The sequence below is a fragment of the Pogona vitticeps genome, chromosome 3 (assembly GCF_051106095.1).
Source record: "Pogona vitticeps strain Pit_001003342236 chromosome 3, PviZW2.1, whole genome shotgun sequence".
NCBI lineage: Eukaryota > Metazoa > Chordata > Lepidosauria > Squamata > Agamidae > Pogona > Pogona vitticeps.
The window spans coordinates 9,562,515-9,577,535 of NC_135785.1; the positions used below are offsets into that span (position 1 = coordinate 9,562,515).

Sequence of the window (15,021 nt, forward strand, 5' to 3'; positions counted from 1 at the left end):
TGTTTCATCCACAAGCGAGATGTTTTGATTGCCTGGTCTCTGTATTTTGTTAGTTTTTCCAGTTCTTTGAGTCTCTATTGAGCCTTTGTTTCTGTTGTTTTCACCACCTTAAGTAATTTTTCTCTGCTTGTACTAATATAATCATTTAGGCTTCTTTTTTCCTCCTCTACTACCTGGTGTATTTGCAGTTCTTTAATGTTTGTGTCTAGATGTTATCTGCTTTTAGTATATTAATATTTTAGTATTCCAATTAGTATAAATACAGCTTTTACCATTCCATTTAGTATAATATTAGTATTTTAGTGTTCCATTTAGTATAAATACTGCTTTTAGTATTCCATTTAGTATAATATTAGTATTATAATATTCATCACTTGAGTGTGATTTTATAATATTGCCATTTTTAAAACTCTATTCCATCTAGTTTTTGGGTCTCGCCATTGGTGTATTGACAGAGCTGCACATTTGTCAATTCCAAATTTCATTTGAATATCTTCACTAAATATTCTTAATGTGTTTAGCAGTGATTCTGTCTCTGTGGAAATTTTTGCATTTAGTTTTAGGTTATCCATGCATAACAGATTATTAATTTTTCCAGCTTGTTGTGAAACATGGCAGCCCAATCCAGTTTACTTTAAAATTAATGACATGGGGATTAGTGAGATGTTAAGCAGCAATGGTGACAAAGAATCCCCTTAAAATATTCCTCTTTTGATGCTATAGGTAATCAAAACAGCTTCCCATTTTCCCATGTTGTTCTTGAGGAACTTCTGAATATTTTACTAATCCAAAAACATTTTAGGCAGGTGTTAATCTAGCTGTGTGGCAATGAGTCAAATGCCTTTTTCTATCCAGGCATCATCATCATCATCGTCATCATCAACAACAACAACAACAGTGTGTTAACATTTAATATATTTTAATACAATGTTGATATATAGGCAGCCTGTGTTCACGTCATCAAAAGAGGTTTTTTTTACATTCATGTTTTTCCATCCAGATGCATAGTTTATATGATATTGTGTCAAAATATAAGAATATTGAGGCAGATTTTTTTGTTGTTGTTGCTTTTGTCAAACAAAGCGAGAGGTGCCCTCCTGCTCGGGGACCTGTAAGGGAAGAAAGATGGGATAGAAATCATATTAATAATAAAATATCCACAGGAAAATGTGAAATGCATAGGCAAATTCAAAAGCTATACATAGATTTCAAAGTTGTTTGCTTCTCAGAAGTTTTTGGTTCCTTTTTAAAAATAATTTCAGTTACAATTACAGTTGGACTGAATAAAAGAGACCATCGCAAAGCGAAATTCCCCCATAGGGAACATCATTTTGTGATCGCTTTTGCGATTGCAAAAACATCAACGTAAAGCGATTTTGTCATCAAACGGAGCGCTCGTAATGCAAGGCACCACTCTACTTGGAAAGTTGGTGTATTTGAGAACTGAAGGAGTTAAAAGGAATAAGAAATAAGATAAATTGTTTGAATATTGTAACTTACTTACTGACTGACTGACTTTATTAGATTTTTACCCCGCCCCCCCAGATTTAATGAATGAATAATACAAGACTATCCATGATTTTCCTTATATGATTTACTTATTAACCAATAAATAAACATCGTTATATTAGACAGGATTGTGCCATTATTCACATTTGATACATTGAGGAGAATATCCTCTGGTGGCAGCAAAAAAAAAAGGAAGAAAAGTAAAAGTCGTACCCAAAGGCGAACCTGGGTATTAAGGAAAACAAACAGGGGAGCTGGGGCTGTGTGACAGATGTCAGTCATCACTATGTAACATGAGATAAGTGTTGGAACAAAATTGAGACACAATACTGCACTGGAGGGTCACGCCACACAACAATCATGTTTAGATCCTAGATGAGGGAGGAGGAAGTGTATGAAGATGGGTAAATAAACATTATTGCTTTTAAAAGAATGCAGAAAATAACTATAGAACAAAACAGCAGGAAATAATGTACAAAGTCTTTATGTGAAACATTGCCACTCTGAAACTCCAAACCCTGTCTATATGATTGCCACACTAGTGTTGACCGAAGCTGACTCACATTTAAGTAATGGGATGACCTAGAAGAAATTTGTGATGCAAACATGTTGGGAAGATTATGTAAATTAACTTGATACTGTTCCAGAGTAAGGAATGTGGTAGAAAAGAACGTAGCAAGTTCTCCCTAAATAGCAGTGGTCTGACTGTGCAAGTGTGGAAATAAGACACCAAGTGAGTTGAGCCTATGCCATCTGTACAACTTGGAAGCAAGTATCACTTGCACCAGGGGAACCTCCCATTAAACCAATGCTGTGTGTCAGACACAGTTTGTAACTCACTGTCAGAGGCAAAGTTTTACATCGAAAACATATCAGGTTCACTGACAGTTCTAGATAAAGTTTGATAAATGTGTATTCTTGAAGGCTTCCATGGCCGAGATCCTGATGGCTGTTGTAGGTTTTTCGGGCTATTTGGCCATGTTGGCCAAAGGTTGTTCTTCCTAATGTTTCACCAGTCTCTGTGGCTGGCATCTTTAGGGGACAGGAGTTAGAACTTTGATGGTTGTTGTGGGTTTTTCGGGCTCTTTGGCCATGTTCTGAAGGTTGTTCTTCCTAACGTTTCACCAGTCTCAGTGGCCGGCATCTTCAGAGGACAGCACTCTATCTGTGTTTGACAAATTTCTTAGGGCTGAACTGTACATGCAAAATAATCTGCCACTAGAAAAGGGGAATTCCTCCAATACTGATCCAGTACTACACAAGAAAAAAGCCTTGCTTCTAACAGGTTTGCAGTGCCCGCCCACCCTTTCACCAGCTGCCTTTCACAGCCACTCACCCCTGCTGCCACCAGTATTATTTTTAATATATTTTTTCATTTTAAAAATTTCTTTCTATCCGGGATAGTGCTAGTTTGGTATTACAGATAGGAAAAAAGTAGATTGGACTGCAAAGTTTCCCTGAGTCCAAAACCTGTGATCCTGGCATCTGTTACGTGACAAACCCTACACAGTTGAGCACACGTGCTAACATGAGGGCAGGCAGGCGCAACAATTTTAAAATCTCCTGTAGCCCTCATGACTGATATACAACACAGCTTTTAAAACGTGGTTCCAAGAGGACCCTCACACCGACCTAGAAAACACATGATTACCATGTTAGACTGTGATCCATCACCCGATTTATTTCAATAGTGTAACTTTGCCCTCACTTTTAGCAGATCGTAGTGACCTGACACTGTGTATTTTCGACTTGTGAGGGTGGCATGGGGGGCACCAACACTGCCCAATGAATAATGTGTGGTTTTGTTCTACTTGAACATATACAGTTTTTTACTTACTTACTTACTTACTTACTTACTTACTTACTTACTTACTTACTTACTTACTTACTTACTTACTTACTTACTTACTTACTTACTTACTTACTTACTTACTTACTATTTTGGTTAGCTGTGAGAAAGACTTGGTAGAGCAACTGGAAATTGTATAATTATTTTCATGGTGACATACTTATGCAGCCTTTCTTCTGTTGTTTGACCATTTGGTTGTAATGTTGGTATTTAAATTGCTTGCGATTTTGGAAAGGTGGAGACAAGAAGATAGATGCTGTAAGCAATGAATATTTTTGCTCTCTACTGGTGATGACAACACTAGTTATCAGCAGGTGAACATGATATCCCATAAACAGGTGCCAGGTTACACTCCTTTGCTCCTCTCATTTTGGAAAGAGAAAGGTCACAACCTCTTGACAGCTGCAGACCAAGCATACATAGGGATATGATGGCAGATGTTCTCCTTGCGTAGAACATCTCAGATATCGCTCAGCCTGGACACCACATCTGTGTCTGACTGGTATGTATTCAAAACCTGCCACCCTTCGTTCTGTCGGGCCTTTAACAGAAACACAGTTTGCTGCAGCTGCTCGCCCTTCTTTCTTATTTTCTATTTTGCCAGGAGTGACTCTGTTTCACTGAGGCTTCTACATAATATCTTTAGTATTTTCATTAATAATGTGCTTGTGTCTGCTAGCATGATGCTCAGTTGATCAGAAATGGAGCATGGAGTGGGAGCCTTTTACATATTTGATTCATATGATACCGGATGGGAAATAACTTCATAAGAGTTCATAATGTTTGCCTTGAAAGATCAGGTTGAACCTGATCTTAAGTAGAGTTGCTGGTTGGTGGTGTTTTTCTTCTGTCTTCCGTAAAAAATGCAGCCTATAATAGTTTTATCCGAAAGCCACTACAGTATTTATACTATGGTTGTAAGCACCTACGGGGGTTTCACTCTGGATGCTGTGTTAGAAACAGAGTCATGTTTCATTTGAGAGCAAAACCAGACATTGCAGATAATCTGTCAGAGATGAAAGCATAGTAGTGTTGGAGAGCGGTGGTTGAAGCAGACTTCCACAGTTGAGAAATAGCTGCTGTGCTTGCCTCTTGAAGACCAATTAGAACCAAAAACAAACAAACAAACAAACAAACAAAACAAAACTAACTGAGAAACTCTGAGAGGTGAGAAAAGTTTCTGCTGTGACTTTCACACACAAACAACCCTGAAGGATTTCCCTTTTTTAATAATGAATTATTGGTAGCATCTGTTGCTGCATTAAGTCTGCAAGGCAAGATACGTGTGACTTCTTTCTCTCATTCCTTCAACAGCGTGCCTCACACACAGACATGAGGTTTCCCCCACTATTATTGTTTCTTTGTTTGAGGGAAAGCCTTCTGCATCACTCTACAATATAGGAGGACGGCCTGTAGCTTGGGTGGCTAAATTGGAGTGTGGGGGTGTGTAGAGTGCCGATCCTATCAGCAACACTGATAACACTTCCTGCATCCTTGCTCTCCTGCAATGAAACTCATTAACTAAATTCCTAATCTCAACTCTGTTAGAGGCAGGTCATGTTAATTGGGCAGCCTTCCCTCCCCGGCTAACTAGAAACTCTTCCGAGTTTCAAGAAGGGAGAAGGGGGAGGTTGCCTGTAACTCCTCTGTTTGAAGAGATGGGTCATAAATTCCAAATTGCCAGCTGAAGAAGAGCTTGAAGCCAACATGCACACTGCAGCTGTTTTCATCTAAGAAGCTTTGCCTGGCTTCTACACCATCATCCATGTAGATTTAGGACATTAAGAACAGCACATACGTTTGGAATTGCCCATAAGAACTTGATGCACAGCCTTGAAGATGATTTATCATTGAAAGCTTGCTATTTGTTTTTTGATTTGGGTTTTTTAAATATATTGTTTTGGGTTTTTCCTGCATTTGTATCATTCACTTGGCATTCCATAGGGATCACCAAATTCCTATATCACACCTTAAGAGTGTATGCAGATTTCACCACCCTGCAAAACAGAGTCAGTAATTCTGGCTGTTGTGAGACATAATTAGAAGCTTATGTAATCCTTCTGGTATGCCCATAAAAAAATCTTTTTTGTCATTTGTAGCAGACCCGGCTTTTCCACGTGTAGAACATGTCTAAACAGTTTGATCAAATCTGCTTAAGAAACACTGAAGCTACTCTTCCATAACGTCCTGCTTGAAACTGAAGCGTAACCTCTTGGGGAAGTGAGATAAAGCAAATTGTGCTGCTTATATACCACCCCATAGCACTTAAAACACTTTCTGGGTGGTTTGCAAGTTAATTCTGCAGGCTACACATCCCCTCCCCAAGCGAGCTGGGCACTCATTTTACCGACCTCAGAAGGACAGAAGGGCTGAGTCAACTTGATCCAGCTACCTGGGATTGAACCCTGGGTCATATAGCAGTTTAGCCACTGTGCCACGAGACAGAGGAATGCTCAGAGAGACAGAAGGAGAGAGTAAGAAAGGTGGGTGAAAGGGGGCTATTTTTCAGAAGTTTTTGTTGTGTTGTCAGTAGGTGTTGTTTTCATCAAACATCCATCCCTGGAAAAATACTTGCTGCTACGAATCCTTGCTATGGGGATTCTCAGAGATCTGGCTTCTTAAAATGCACCACCTTTGTAATCTGAATGAGGATGGGTGGCCCTTACTGGAGGTTAAAAGAAAACCATATCCTTTTCGTTTAGCTGTCTGGTATTGCTGAGAAACCAAGTGGAAAATAATGAGTGTTAGACATTTCAATCATCATCTGAATATCTTTTTTGAATGCAGAGCGGTGGATGATACGGCTCCAGTTCTACACTTTCAACCAGGTGCAGTTTCCCCATGAATGTTGTATCTTTTGACCAGATTCCTACAAAATCCTTTCTCTCCACTAGTTTTGCATCTGCAAGTCAGTGCCCCGTGACTATCCTCTTGCAAAAGAATACAGTAGTCGCTTTCCAGTGGCTTTTAGCTCCATTAGGGAAAAGAAGCAGGTCTCTGTATTCGCGAAGGCTGTATTCGTGAAGCAGGTCTCTCTCTCCCTGGTCCATGCCTTCCTTCTGTCAAAACTTAAACCTGAGTCATTGTGGAGGTCCCAATTTCATCGAATGGGCTTTTTTAAGGTGCAATGCGCCTTCTCTGAAAAGCACCCAGTTTGTTACTGATTATTTTTTTGTTTGTTCATTTCATTTTGCCGCCCTGACATTTATGACTTTGCAGGCTAGTTTGTCTCCTCCTCTAAGAAAGCATGGGTCGTTTTGTTTCTGTTTGTTTCAGATGTCAGGGAATTGTTTTTAAGTCTATTTTAGGGCTTAATTTTTTTTTAAAAAAAATCCTTCTTTCTTTCACAAGCAGGCGGCTCACCACAGCTCTCCACACTTCCTCCAGGCTGCATAGACTGACTGGGGATGAGGAGAAAGTTAGGTGAAGAAGATGTTGCTGCTGGTGCCACCCCAATGACTATTGCTTCTCAGGGGTCCTCTGCCCCATAGTTCCCTGGTCATTCTTCCTGGACGTCTCCCCAAATCACTTACTCGGGGTCCTCCTTTGGTTCTTCGCACACTCCAGAAACCCCTCATTCCCAGAGGTCTCTAACCCTGGTCAGCAGGCCTTCTCCCCTCTTTTGTTCCTTCTCTTTCTCCGGTTCTGTCGGACACTCCACTTCCTCTCTCTTAGGGGTCCCCCCCCGGGCTTCGGATGGCAGACGCCCAGTCCACCGCCAGGGCTGAACTAAAAGTCTTACCCGCTTGAGGGAACCTTTCTTTCTAGTGGCATAGTGTTTGGGAGCCCAGGGTCACCTCCATACTATGGTGAGGCAGCTGAGGGTGACCCAGCTCTCTTGCTTTCTCTGTAACATCACTAGACACCCTACTCTTTTGATTTAGTGCAGGTTCTAATGCATTGGTGAGCAAAGTGCCCCATCTAGATGCTGTGAACTACAGGTCCCATTAGCCCTAGGTAGCAAGTGATGAGCAAACGCTAGCAGCTGCAGTTCAGCAGTATTCTGAGGGTCATATTTTGCCCACCCCTGCTCTAATGTGGCATTATTATAATTTTTTTAATAATCAGACCAGAAGGAATGGGTGGATAACTCCTTTTTCCTTGGCCTCCTACCTGACCTTCACCAATCTAGACCAGCAAGCCTGATCCTGTCCCTCAGAAATGCCATGGCCTTTTGACTCTTTCACTTCCTCATGAGTCCAAAATCTCACCCCTGGAATCTCTGCATAGCATATCTATCAACATGGCCGGTTGTGTACTTAGGACAGCTTCCAGAGGGACGGCTATGAGGCTCTGTTACAGCAAACATAACAAAGAACCTTCTTAAAACCCTGTGCTAAAGCGACTTAAGTGTGAAAGAATCAGGGCCAGGGGGCGATGGCCATGGCATGTGATTGACACAAGGAATTAACTGTGAGAAAGTTGGTTCCATCTCTGTCCTGGTTTAATGGACAGAGTCACTCTTGCTGTGAGTTGCAAAAGCCGCAGCAGAAGGATGCTTACAGGCTTAACTCTCGCTGCAATGGTTGATAGTGGTCTAATAAAGGTATCACCTTTGCCTTGGGGTTGTCTGGTTTGTTTGGGGAGGGGGGGTTCTTCACTGCCCTGGTTGCTGGCCATCTATGGGTCAAATACCTATCCTTTGCATGTCTTATCCTGTGAACTACCAAGAACACTGATAATACTCATTAAATTAATAGTAACCATAGCTCTGTTTGCCTATTCCAAAAAGGTTCAAGAGAATCCTTTTAAGAGGTATTGCTGTAAGTAGTGCCTATGATGTATTGATGAGATGAATACGTTCAATTTTTCCCCTGTAGTAAAATGGTACAAACCTGTTCTGATACACAGTGAGACGGTCTGACAGGTAGTATTAATCCCTTCCAGGTTGTGGAGCAGTTGATCTTCAATTTACATGATTTCCCCCCTCCAAAGTAACGTGCTTAAAAAGATAACCAATTTTGTAGGAAAGACTACATGTGCCTCTTTTTCTCTTTTCTCCAGCCATATAATAAATGAACTGATAGAAACAGAGCGGGTTTACGTAGAGGAGCTGCAAAGCATAATAGAGGTAAGTTGAGCGTCTGCTGAAACAGATGTCAGAGAGAATCTAAGAGCACTTTCACAAGAGCAGATTGCTTGGCTACAGGGGCTTCGTCCCAGCTGAAATGATGTCAATGCAAACTTTCAAACTGAATGTTGGCTATTAGGGTGCCCACCCACCACTCACTGACCCCAGGTTCAATCCAGCTGTCCAGCTCTTTTATTTTTAGAAACTGCTGCAGGAGTGTTGGTGCCTGTACCCACTTCTTTATTGTTTTCATAAATTATTTTTCATAAATATTTTTTTAAAATGCATAACATTATAATGAATTGCTCTAAGGATTGGAGGGAGATCCACGGTTGATCTCACAGGTGGCAGCTGGTCAGCACTTTGCACAAGCAGCTGCCACATCATGTTTTCAAAATATGATCCAGAAGTGTGGTAGCTGGATTTGGGCTCAGCGCATCAAGGGACATCTATGCTTCAAACTAGGATTTGAGGAACTTTGTTGATTCTGTAAACAAGGATATCTGATATTCCATCAAACACCACCAATAATATCAGCAAAGCATCCTTGGAATTAAAATAATCATGTTTTCCACTCCCCCCCCCCGCAGCACCTACATCACAGCGTAGGTCCATTCAGGCCTCTTCCACATGGGGGGGGAATGTTGCACCCTTTCCCCCCCCCCCCCCGGTTTGTTCCTGACCGTCCCAAAGGATTTACCAGAACAGATGTCCAAATTTTAAAAGTGCCTTCTCAGAAAATGCGGGTCTCCTGAAAAATAAAAATTCATAAATTATAGAAATCTTGTGGATGTTGTTGGTTTTTCAGGTTGTTTGGCTGTGCTCTTAAGGTTTTTCTTCCTAACGTTTCGCCAGACTCTGTAGCCAGCATCTTTAGAGGACAGGAGTCAGAACTCTGTCTGTGCTCTTGTGCAGTTTGTTGGATAGTTGAGTATTTATAGTTTTGGTATCCACTTTTTGTGGGATAGTTTGTATAGAATTTTTTTTAATGTGTGATAAAAGCAACCCCTCTCAGAGTTTCTCTTATGGAAATACATGTGTGTGTATGTTCTTCCTGTGCCAATGATTAAAAACTGAAAAAAAATTCATCTGGGAAGCTGTAACCAGAGATATGAGTGTGAGGTGTACAATTTCATGAACTCAGCCTCAACCAAAGCAAAAATAAACCATGCTTTCAGAAGACCAAAGTAAAGTAAAATAAAATAAAAAATGCAAAGTCAGAAGAACTTGTCAGCAAAAATATCAGATCAAGCTTTTATCACTTAGAGGGCAGGGGGGAAATAGCATCAGTGGGGAACTGCGTACAGTATGGAGTACAAATGCTTCATCTGGAGGAACTCTTGAATGTGTGTATTTTTGTGTTGCAGAGTTCCACACTTCATGTTCCTTTAACACAAGAGTTTTGAAGTTACACGATGTAGGATGATCTAGTTTAAGCACAAAATGAACACTTCATTTTGAGGTGAAGGATTATTGTAAAACAAATAAATGAAGTAGACCAAGAGAATGAACTTCTCATTGCCTCTATGATCAATTGTTGTTTTTTAATTGGAGGGGGAGGGGAAGCGGTACCAAATTATATTTTAAGTCTTTCATTCTCTCCACACTATTTTTTTAAACAGGGCTATGCATCAGAAATGGACAATCCTGATTTAATTCACTTGATCCCAACACCAGTTTTGAACAAGAGAGAAGTTCTTTTCGGAAACCTCACAGAAATCTACGAATTTCATAACAGGTTGGCTGGACGCTGCGCATGACTGTACATGAACATTTTAAAACAGATATTGCAAAACACTATATCTTGCGTCTGCAGCTTTTAATCTATTTTCCCAGTGTCTTGCAGACACTGAGTTGTAAGTCCCAGTCCACATGCTACCCTCTAATGATCGTAGCTAGAACCATGGGCTGTGGGTGATCCTGGACAAAGCTTTCATTATGCCATCAGGTTACCTCAAACCCAGACTTCTACTGTACTGGGTTGGAGAGGATCCAGACATGGTGGTGTTATATTTGTGACTCTCCTGTGCTTTCCCCAGAGTCTTTCATACTGCTACCAACAAAAAAAAAAAAACGGACTAGTATGCTACTTCTGAGTAGTCTGTACCTGGAAAATCCTGTGAAGTGTCACTATAATTAAGATGTAATCATTTCTGAGGATGTGGTAATGCAGATACTACTGCTAGCTATTTGACTGGAATGTGTTAATCCCTGCGTTTCAGAGACCTCATAAGAAAGCTTGACAGGGATTGGACTCGATCCGTAGCGTCCCTTCCAGTTCTGCAGTTCTAAGATTATAATTATTATATATCTGGCAGCTTACTTTTTGTTTCCATGCATACAGATAATTTGATAGTAGGACATGAACCATTTTGGGGGAGGGGAAACTGCAGTTCCTCAGTCCCATAACCAATGCTGCTGCTAGCCACGATGACTGTGGGGTTCTGGATATTGTCGTCCAGAAAAACCAAACCTTTCTCACCTTTCAGCATGGTTATCTTCTCTGAGTAGATGATAATATCGCTTCCCACAGTTGTAGGCCAGAAATATTTTCCAAATGTGCCATAAAGCACTTTAAACTATGTACCATTGGCTTTCCTTTGGTGTTTTTTGCTTGGAGGTATTCCAGTCTCAGCCAAGATAACGATGTAACTGCAATATACAATATAACAAATCAAATATTTCTTCTCTCATTTCTCTTCCATCTCCATTCTAGAATCTTCCTCAAAGAGCTAGAAAATTGCATTGAGAATCCAGAGCTTCTCGGTCGGTGCTTCTTAAAAAGAGTAAGTGAACAGGAATAGTCTGATTGATCTGGTTTGCAGAATTTGGTGTGAGGAAAAATCGAGTGGGGCCTTTATTCGTAATAATAATAATGAACACCCTCTTATTATGGAACAGATAAAAATGGTTTTGGCAGGAACCTTCAGAGTAGATTGAACTACATTCTCCCTTAACCCTTTTTTGTTAGTTTTCTTCAGCTGGCACTTATTTGTTCCAATACATTCACTCAGAGACTCTTTGTGAATAAGAATAGAGATGGGCATAAACTGTGGTTCGGTGTGATTTGGTGGTCTGGCTGCCCAGCTGTTTTGTGGACACCCTGAATTCATTTGCTCTGCCTCCTCTGTCAGGTGTCCAGTCAGAGGCAATGTCTGTAGGAAGCAGGCCTGAGAGGAGGAAGGGCAAGGGAAGCTGAGGCGCCTGTGGAACAGCTGTGTAGCCAAATACCCAAACCAGTTTGTGCCCATCTCTTGTTGTTGTTTAGTCATTAAGTCATTTCCGACTCTTTGTGACCCCATGGACCAAAGCACGCCTGGCCCTCCTGTCTTCCACTGCCTCCCGGAATTTGGTCAAAGAGGTGTTAAGAGATGTGCCCATCTCTAAAGAAGAATTAAAAGTTGTATTATAGTCACAGTTCTTATATAAAAACAAGCACCATATTATGTGGAAATGTTAACTTGTCATACTACTGAACTTAGCTGCTTAATTTACTTCATTATTGACCATCTTACTTGTTACGTTGCTGACACAACACTTCATAACTCTCACAGGCTGACAGAATACTAACTGAACCCTGACTGGAAAAAAAAGGCAGGAAAAAGAATCTGAGGTAGAAAGGGGACTATAGGCTGTTACTGAGTTGATTGACATTTGCTGCAGCTCCCTTCCAGCCAAAACCTCAAAAGGGCATCACATGAAGGTGCAATAAATCCAGCAGGTACTCTATAGAATTCAGTATCCACTGGCCAGTCAGATTGTATGTGGAAGTTCTGAAGCATTATGGCAGTAGTTGATAGTTTTCAGCATCTGCCAGTCTGCCGGTTTCTGCATCTCAAGCTGCTGTTCCACAGATTTGCCTGTTCCTCTCAGAGGCTTCTGAGGGTTAGCAACCCATCTGTGGAGTTCCTTTGCCCAGAGAGGCTTGCCTTGCTAGAGATGCGAAATAATGGGGAAATCTACACAGTGCTGCTTCTGCTATTGCAGGTCTTTTCCTTGTTGTCTCACATTACGTCTGTTTTATGTGTCTTTGACTTCCAAATGGATGCTTTTCCTCCACTTCCTGTTTCTCTGAAATGTCTTGCAATCGGTTATCTACACAAGGTGACAGTCCTGCCTTGGCAAAGGATGCCATGTCCACGGTGAGAGTGGGGTGACATTTTCTTGGAGTTTCCATTCCCAAAGCCCTCCTTGTTCCTCATCCATGCAATACATTCAGTTCCTGACTGCGGCTGTAGTAAGAAAGGGTTTGTGTTGCTGCCATGTCTGCTCCCTGACAAGCTGTACCATAACGCAACAAAATAGGAACTATTTTTCTTAGTGATTCTTTACCGCACAATGTGCTGGTCCTTAGATCTCTTTAAATCAATGTCCCTTGACGCTCCTTTGTGTAACATCCAGTGTTCCTGTTAGGACAGGGGTAAGCAATTAATTTCTGTAGGGGGGGGCACATGAAAAATCTGAACTGTGTTCGGGGGCCGAACCAACTTTACTTAAAAATAAAATGAAAAAGTGATGTTATCATTGTTTTTATTTTAAACTTGTTAATCTTCGCAAATACTGAAGAGTTTTTTTTTACGGTATGTTAAAGATAAGCAACTGATCAACTTTAGGGGAAAAAAAGCTATAAATGGTTTTGATGTTCAACTTATTCAGTGAGAGAAATCCAGTCTGTCTTGGACTTGAACACCAGACTTGAGCAATGACCGGTGGGCTGGACAGGAGCGGCTCGCGGTCCGTATGTGGCCCTCGGGCCGCACTTTGCCCAGGTCTGCGTTAGGAGCTGCCACGTTACTGTAATCACCTGCCACCCTAATGATACACTGCTATACCCAACAAGTGATGTGGAGGTGGAACTATTGGAGAGTGATAAAGAGGCTGTCAGTAACACGGGGCAGTGTATATCATCAGATTAAGTCCAGAACCTTGGACAGAAAAAAAAAGGAAAAAGTTCAGTGCCAGATAAATCCACTGCAAGACTGGAGAGTATGATTTTGAAAGTAGGTGAAAAAGGATCTGATAAAAACATTCACTTGAACATCCTGGATGGTTAATCAGCAGCGGAGACGCACTGGGTACTGAAAGTAGAACAGACAAGGGGAAGGAGGATCATGTCTGAAGGAAGGGAGGAACCCACTGCAGGTTCATCCATCGCTATGAGGAAACATGCTGGGATGGAAATTCAGGCAAGAAAGAATAGTGTAACACCCTCTATTTTCTCACAACTTCTTGCCAGTTTTGCTGTGACATGGAAAGACTGCTAATCATGGATCATTTCAGATGGTATAGCAGGATCAGGTGTATAGTATCATGACAAGGAAACCTCTCGTGGTATCTCCCATGCCAACAAGGTAGCTAAAATCATACTACAAAGCCCATCTAGTTCCCCCCATTTGTTTCTTTTTCAGACCACAGCTTCCCCATCAGCTAGAATGCTAATGATATGCTTGCTGTGGGGACCTGGGAATTGTAGTCCAAAAAACAACATTCCCCATCTCTATGTCTGGAGCCAAAAGCTCTGTCTTTTTGTAACTTTCCATTCAAACAGATTAGGTTACAGGATCAGACCGAGATCCTTTTTTTTTCTTGTTGGCAACCCTGTTGGCTGCATGATGTCAGTTTTATACTGTCATCCTTCCATCTTCCTCCACTTCCATCTTCTTCTCCTCTCTTATTTTCTCTAGTCTGTGCTGAGAAATAAATAGCAAAATGTGAAAAAGGGGGATCCTCATGTTTTAAACAGGCCAGCCTGACAGGAAAACAAAACAAGATCAACGCAGAATGGTATAGAACAGCTGTTTCATTGAAGTGAGATCATTCTAGCGTATTCCTGCTAATTCAGCAGAACGCAGGCATCCATTCTGCTGAGGATGTTCCCATTCATGGAAGCTAGAAATGGAGTATGAAACTATGTGGGCAGGCTGGCTGACTCAGGCATTTACCAACTGGGAACTCCCTACCTGGATGATGGTTTCGCTTAGGCATGACAGCTCATTTTTCTCTGTGGTTGCTGCTATACTCTGAAGCTGCCTGATTACAAAAAGCAATGTTTGTCCCCATTCTTGTGCTCGCCACCCAGATGGAAAAGATCTTTTTATTCAGGAAGGCATCTGGCATGTAAGCTTGTAAAACTGTTAACAAACAAACAAATAAATAAAATTGTATGTTAATAGTCCACTGGTGTTTGTGTATGGTCTGCCTAATCTGCCACAGCTACTTGATGACAGACATAGGTGCATCTTGGTTGCGCAAGTGGGTTGTATCACCTGGCAGGACAAAGTTCGAAACAGAGTAGTCCTAGAACAAGCTGGAATTTTCAGCATGTATACATTACTGAAACAGCGACGTCTTTGTTGGTTTGGGCATGTAGTGAGAATAGCTGATGGTCGGATTCCAAAGGATCTCCTGTACGGAGAATTAGTGCAGGGAAATCGCCCCAGAGGGAGACCACAGCTGCGATACAAGGAGATCTGCAAGTGGGATTTAAAGGCCTTAGGAATGGACCTCAAAAGATGGGAAACCTTGACATCTGAGCTTTCAGCCTGGAGGGAGGCGATGCATCAGGACCTCTCCCAATCTGAAGAGACCCTTG

General features: G+C 41.4%; 1 protein-coding gene across 17 annotated transcripts in view; it reads left to right on the forward strand.

The window, feature by feature from the left end:
• The window catches only part of MCF2L2 (MCF.2 cell line derived transforming sequence-like 2), a 277,556-nt gene that overhangs the window by 187,530 nt on the left and 75,005 nt on the right, over positions 1-15,021 (forward strand). For all 17 annotated transcript variants that reach the window (XM_072996252.2, XM_078389790.1, XM_078389785.1 and 14 more), the window contains exons 16-18: positions 8,363-8,429; positions 10,052-10,167; positions 11,146-11,215. In XM_072996252.2, coding sequence (XP_072852353.2) covers positions 8,363-8,429; positions 10,052-10,167; positions 11,146-11,215 — 253 coding nt within the window. The remainder of the gene's footprint in view (positions 1-8,362; positions 8,430-10,051; positions 10,168-11,145; positions 11,216-15,021) is intronic.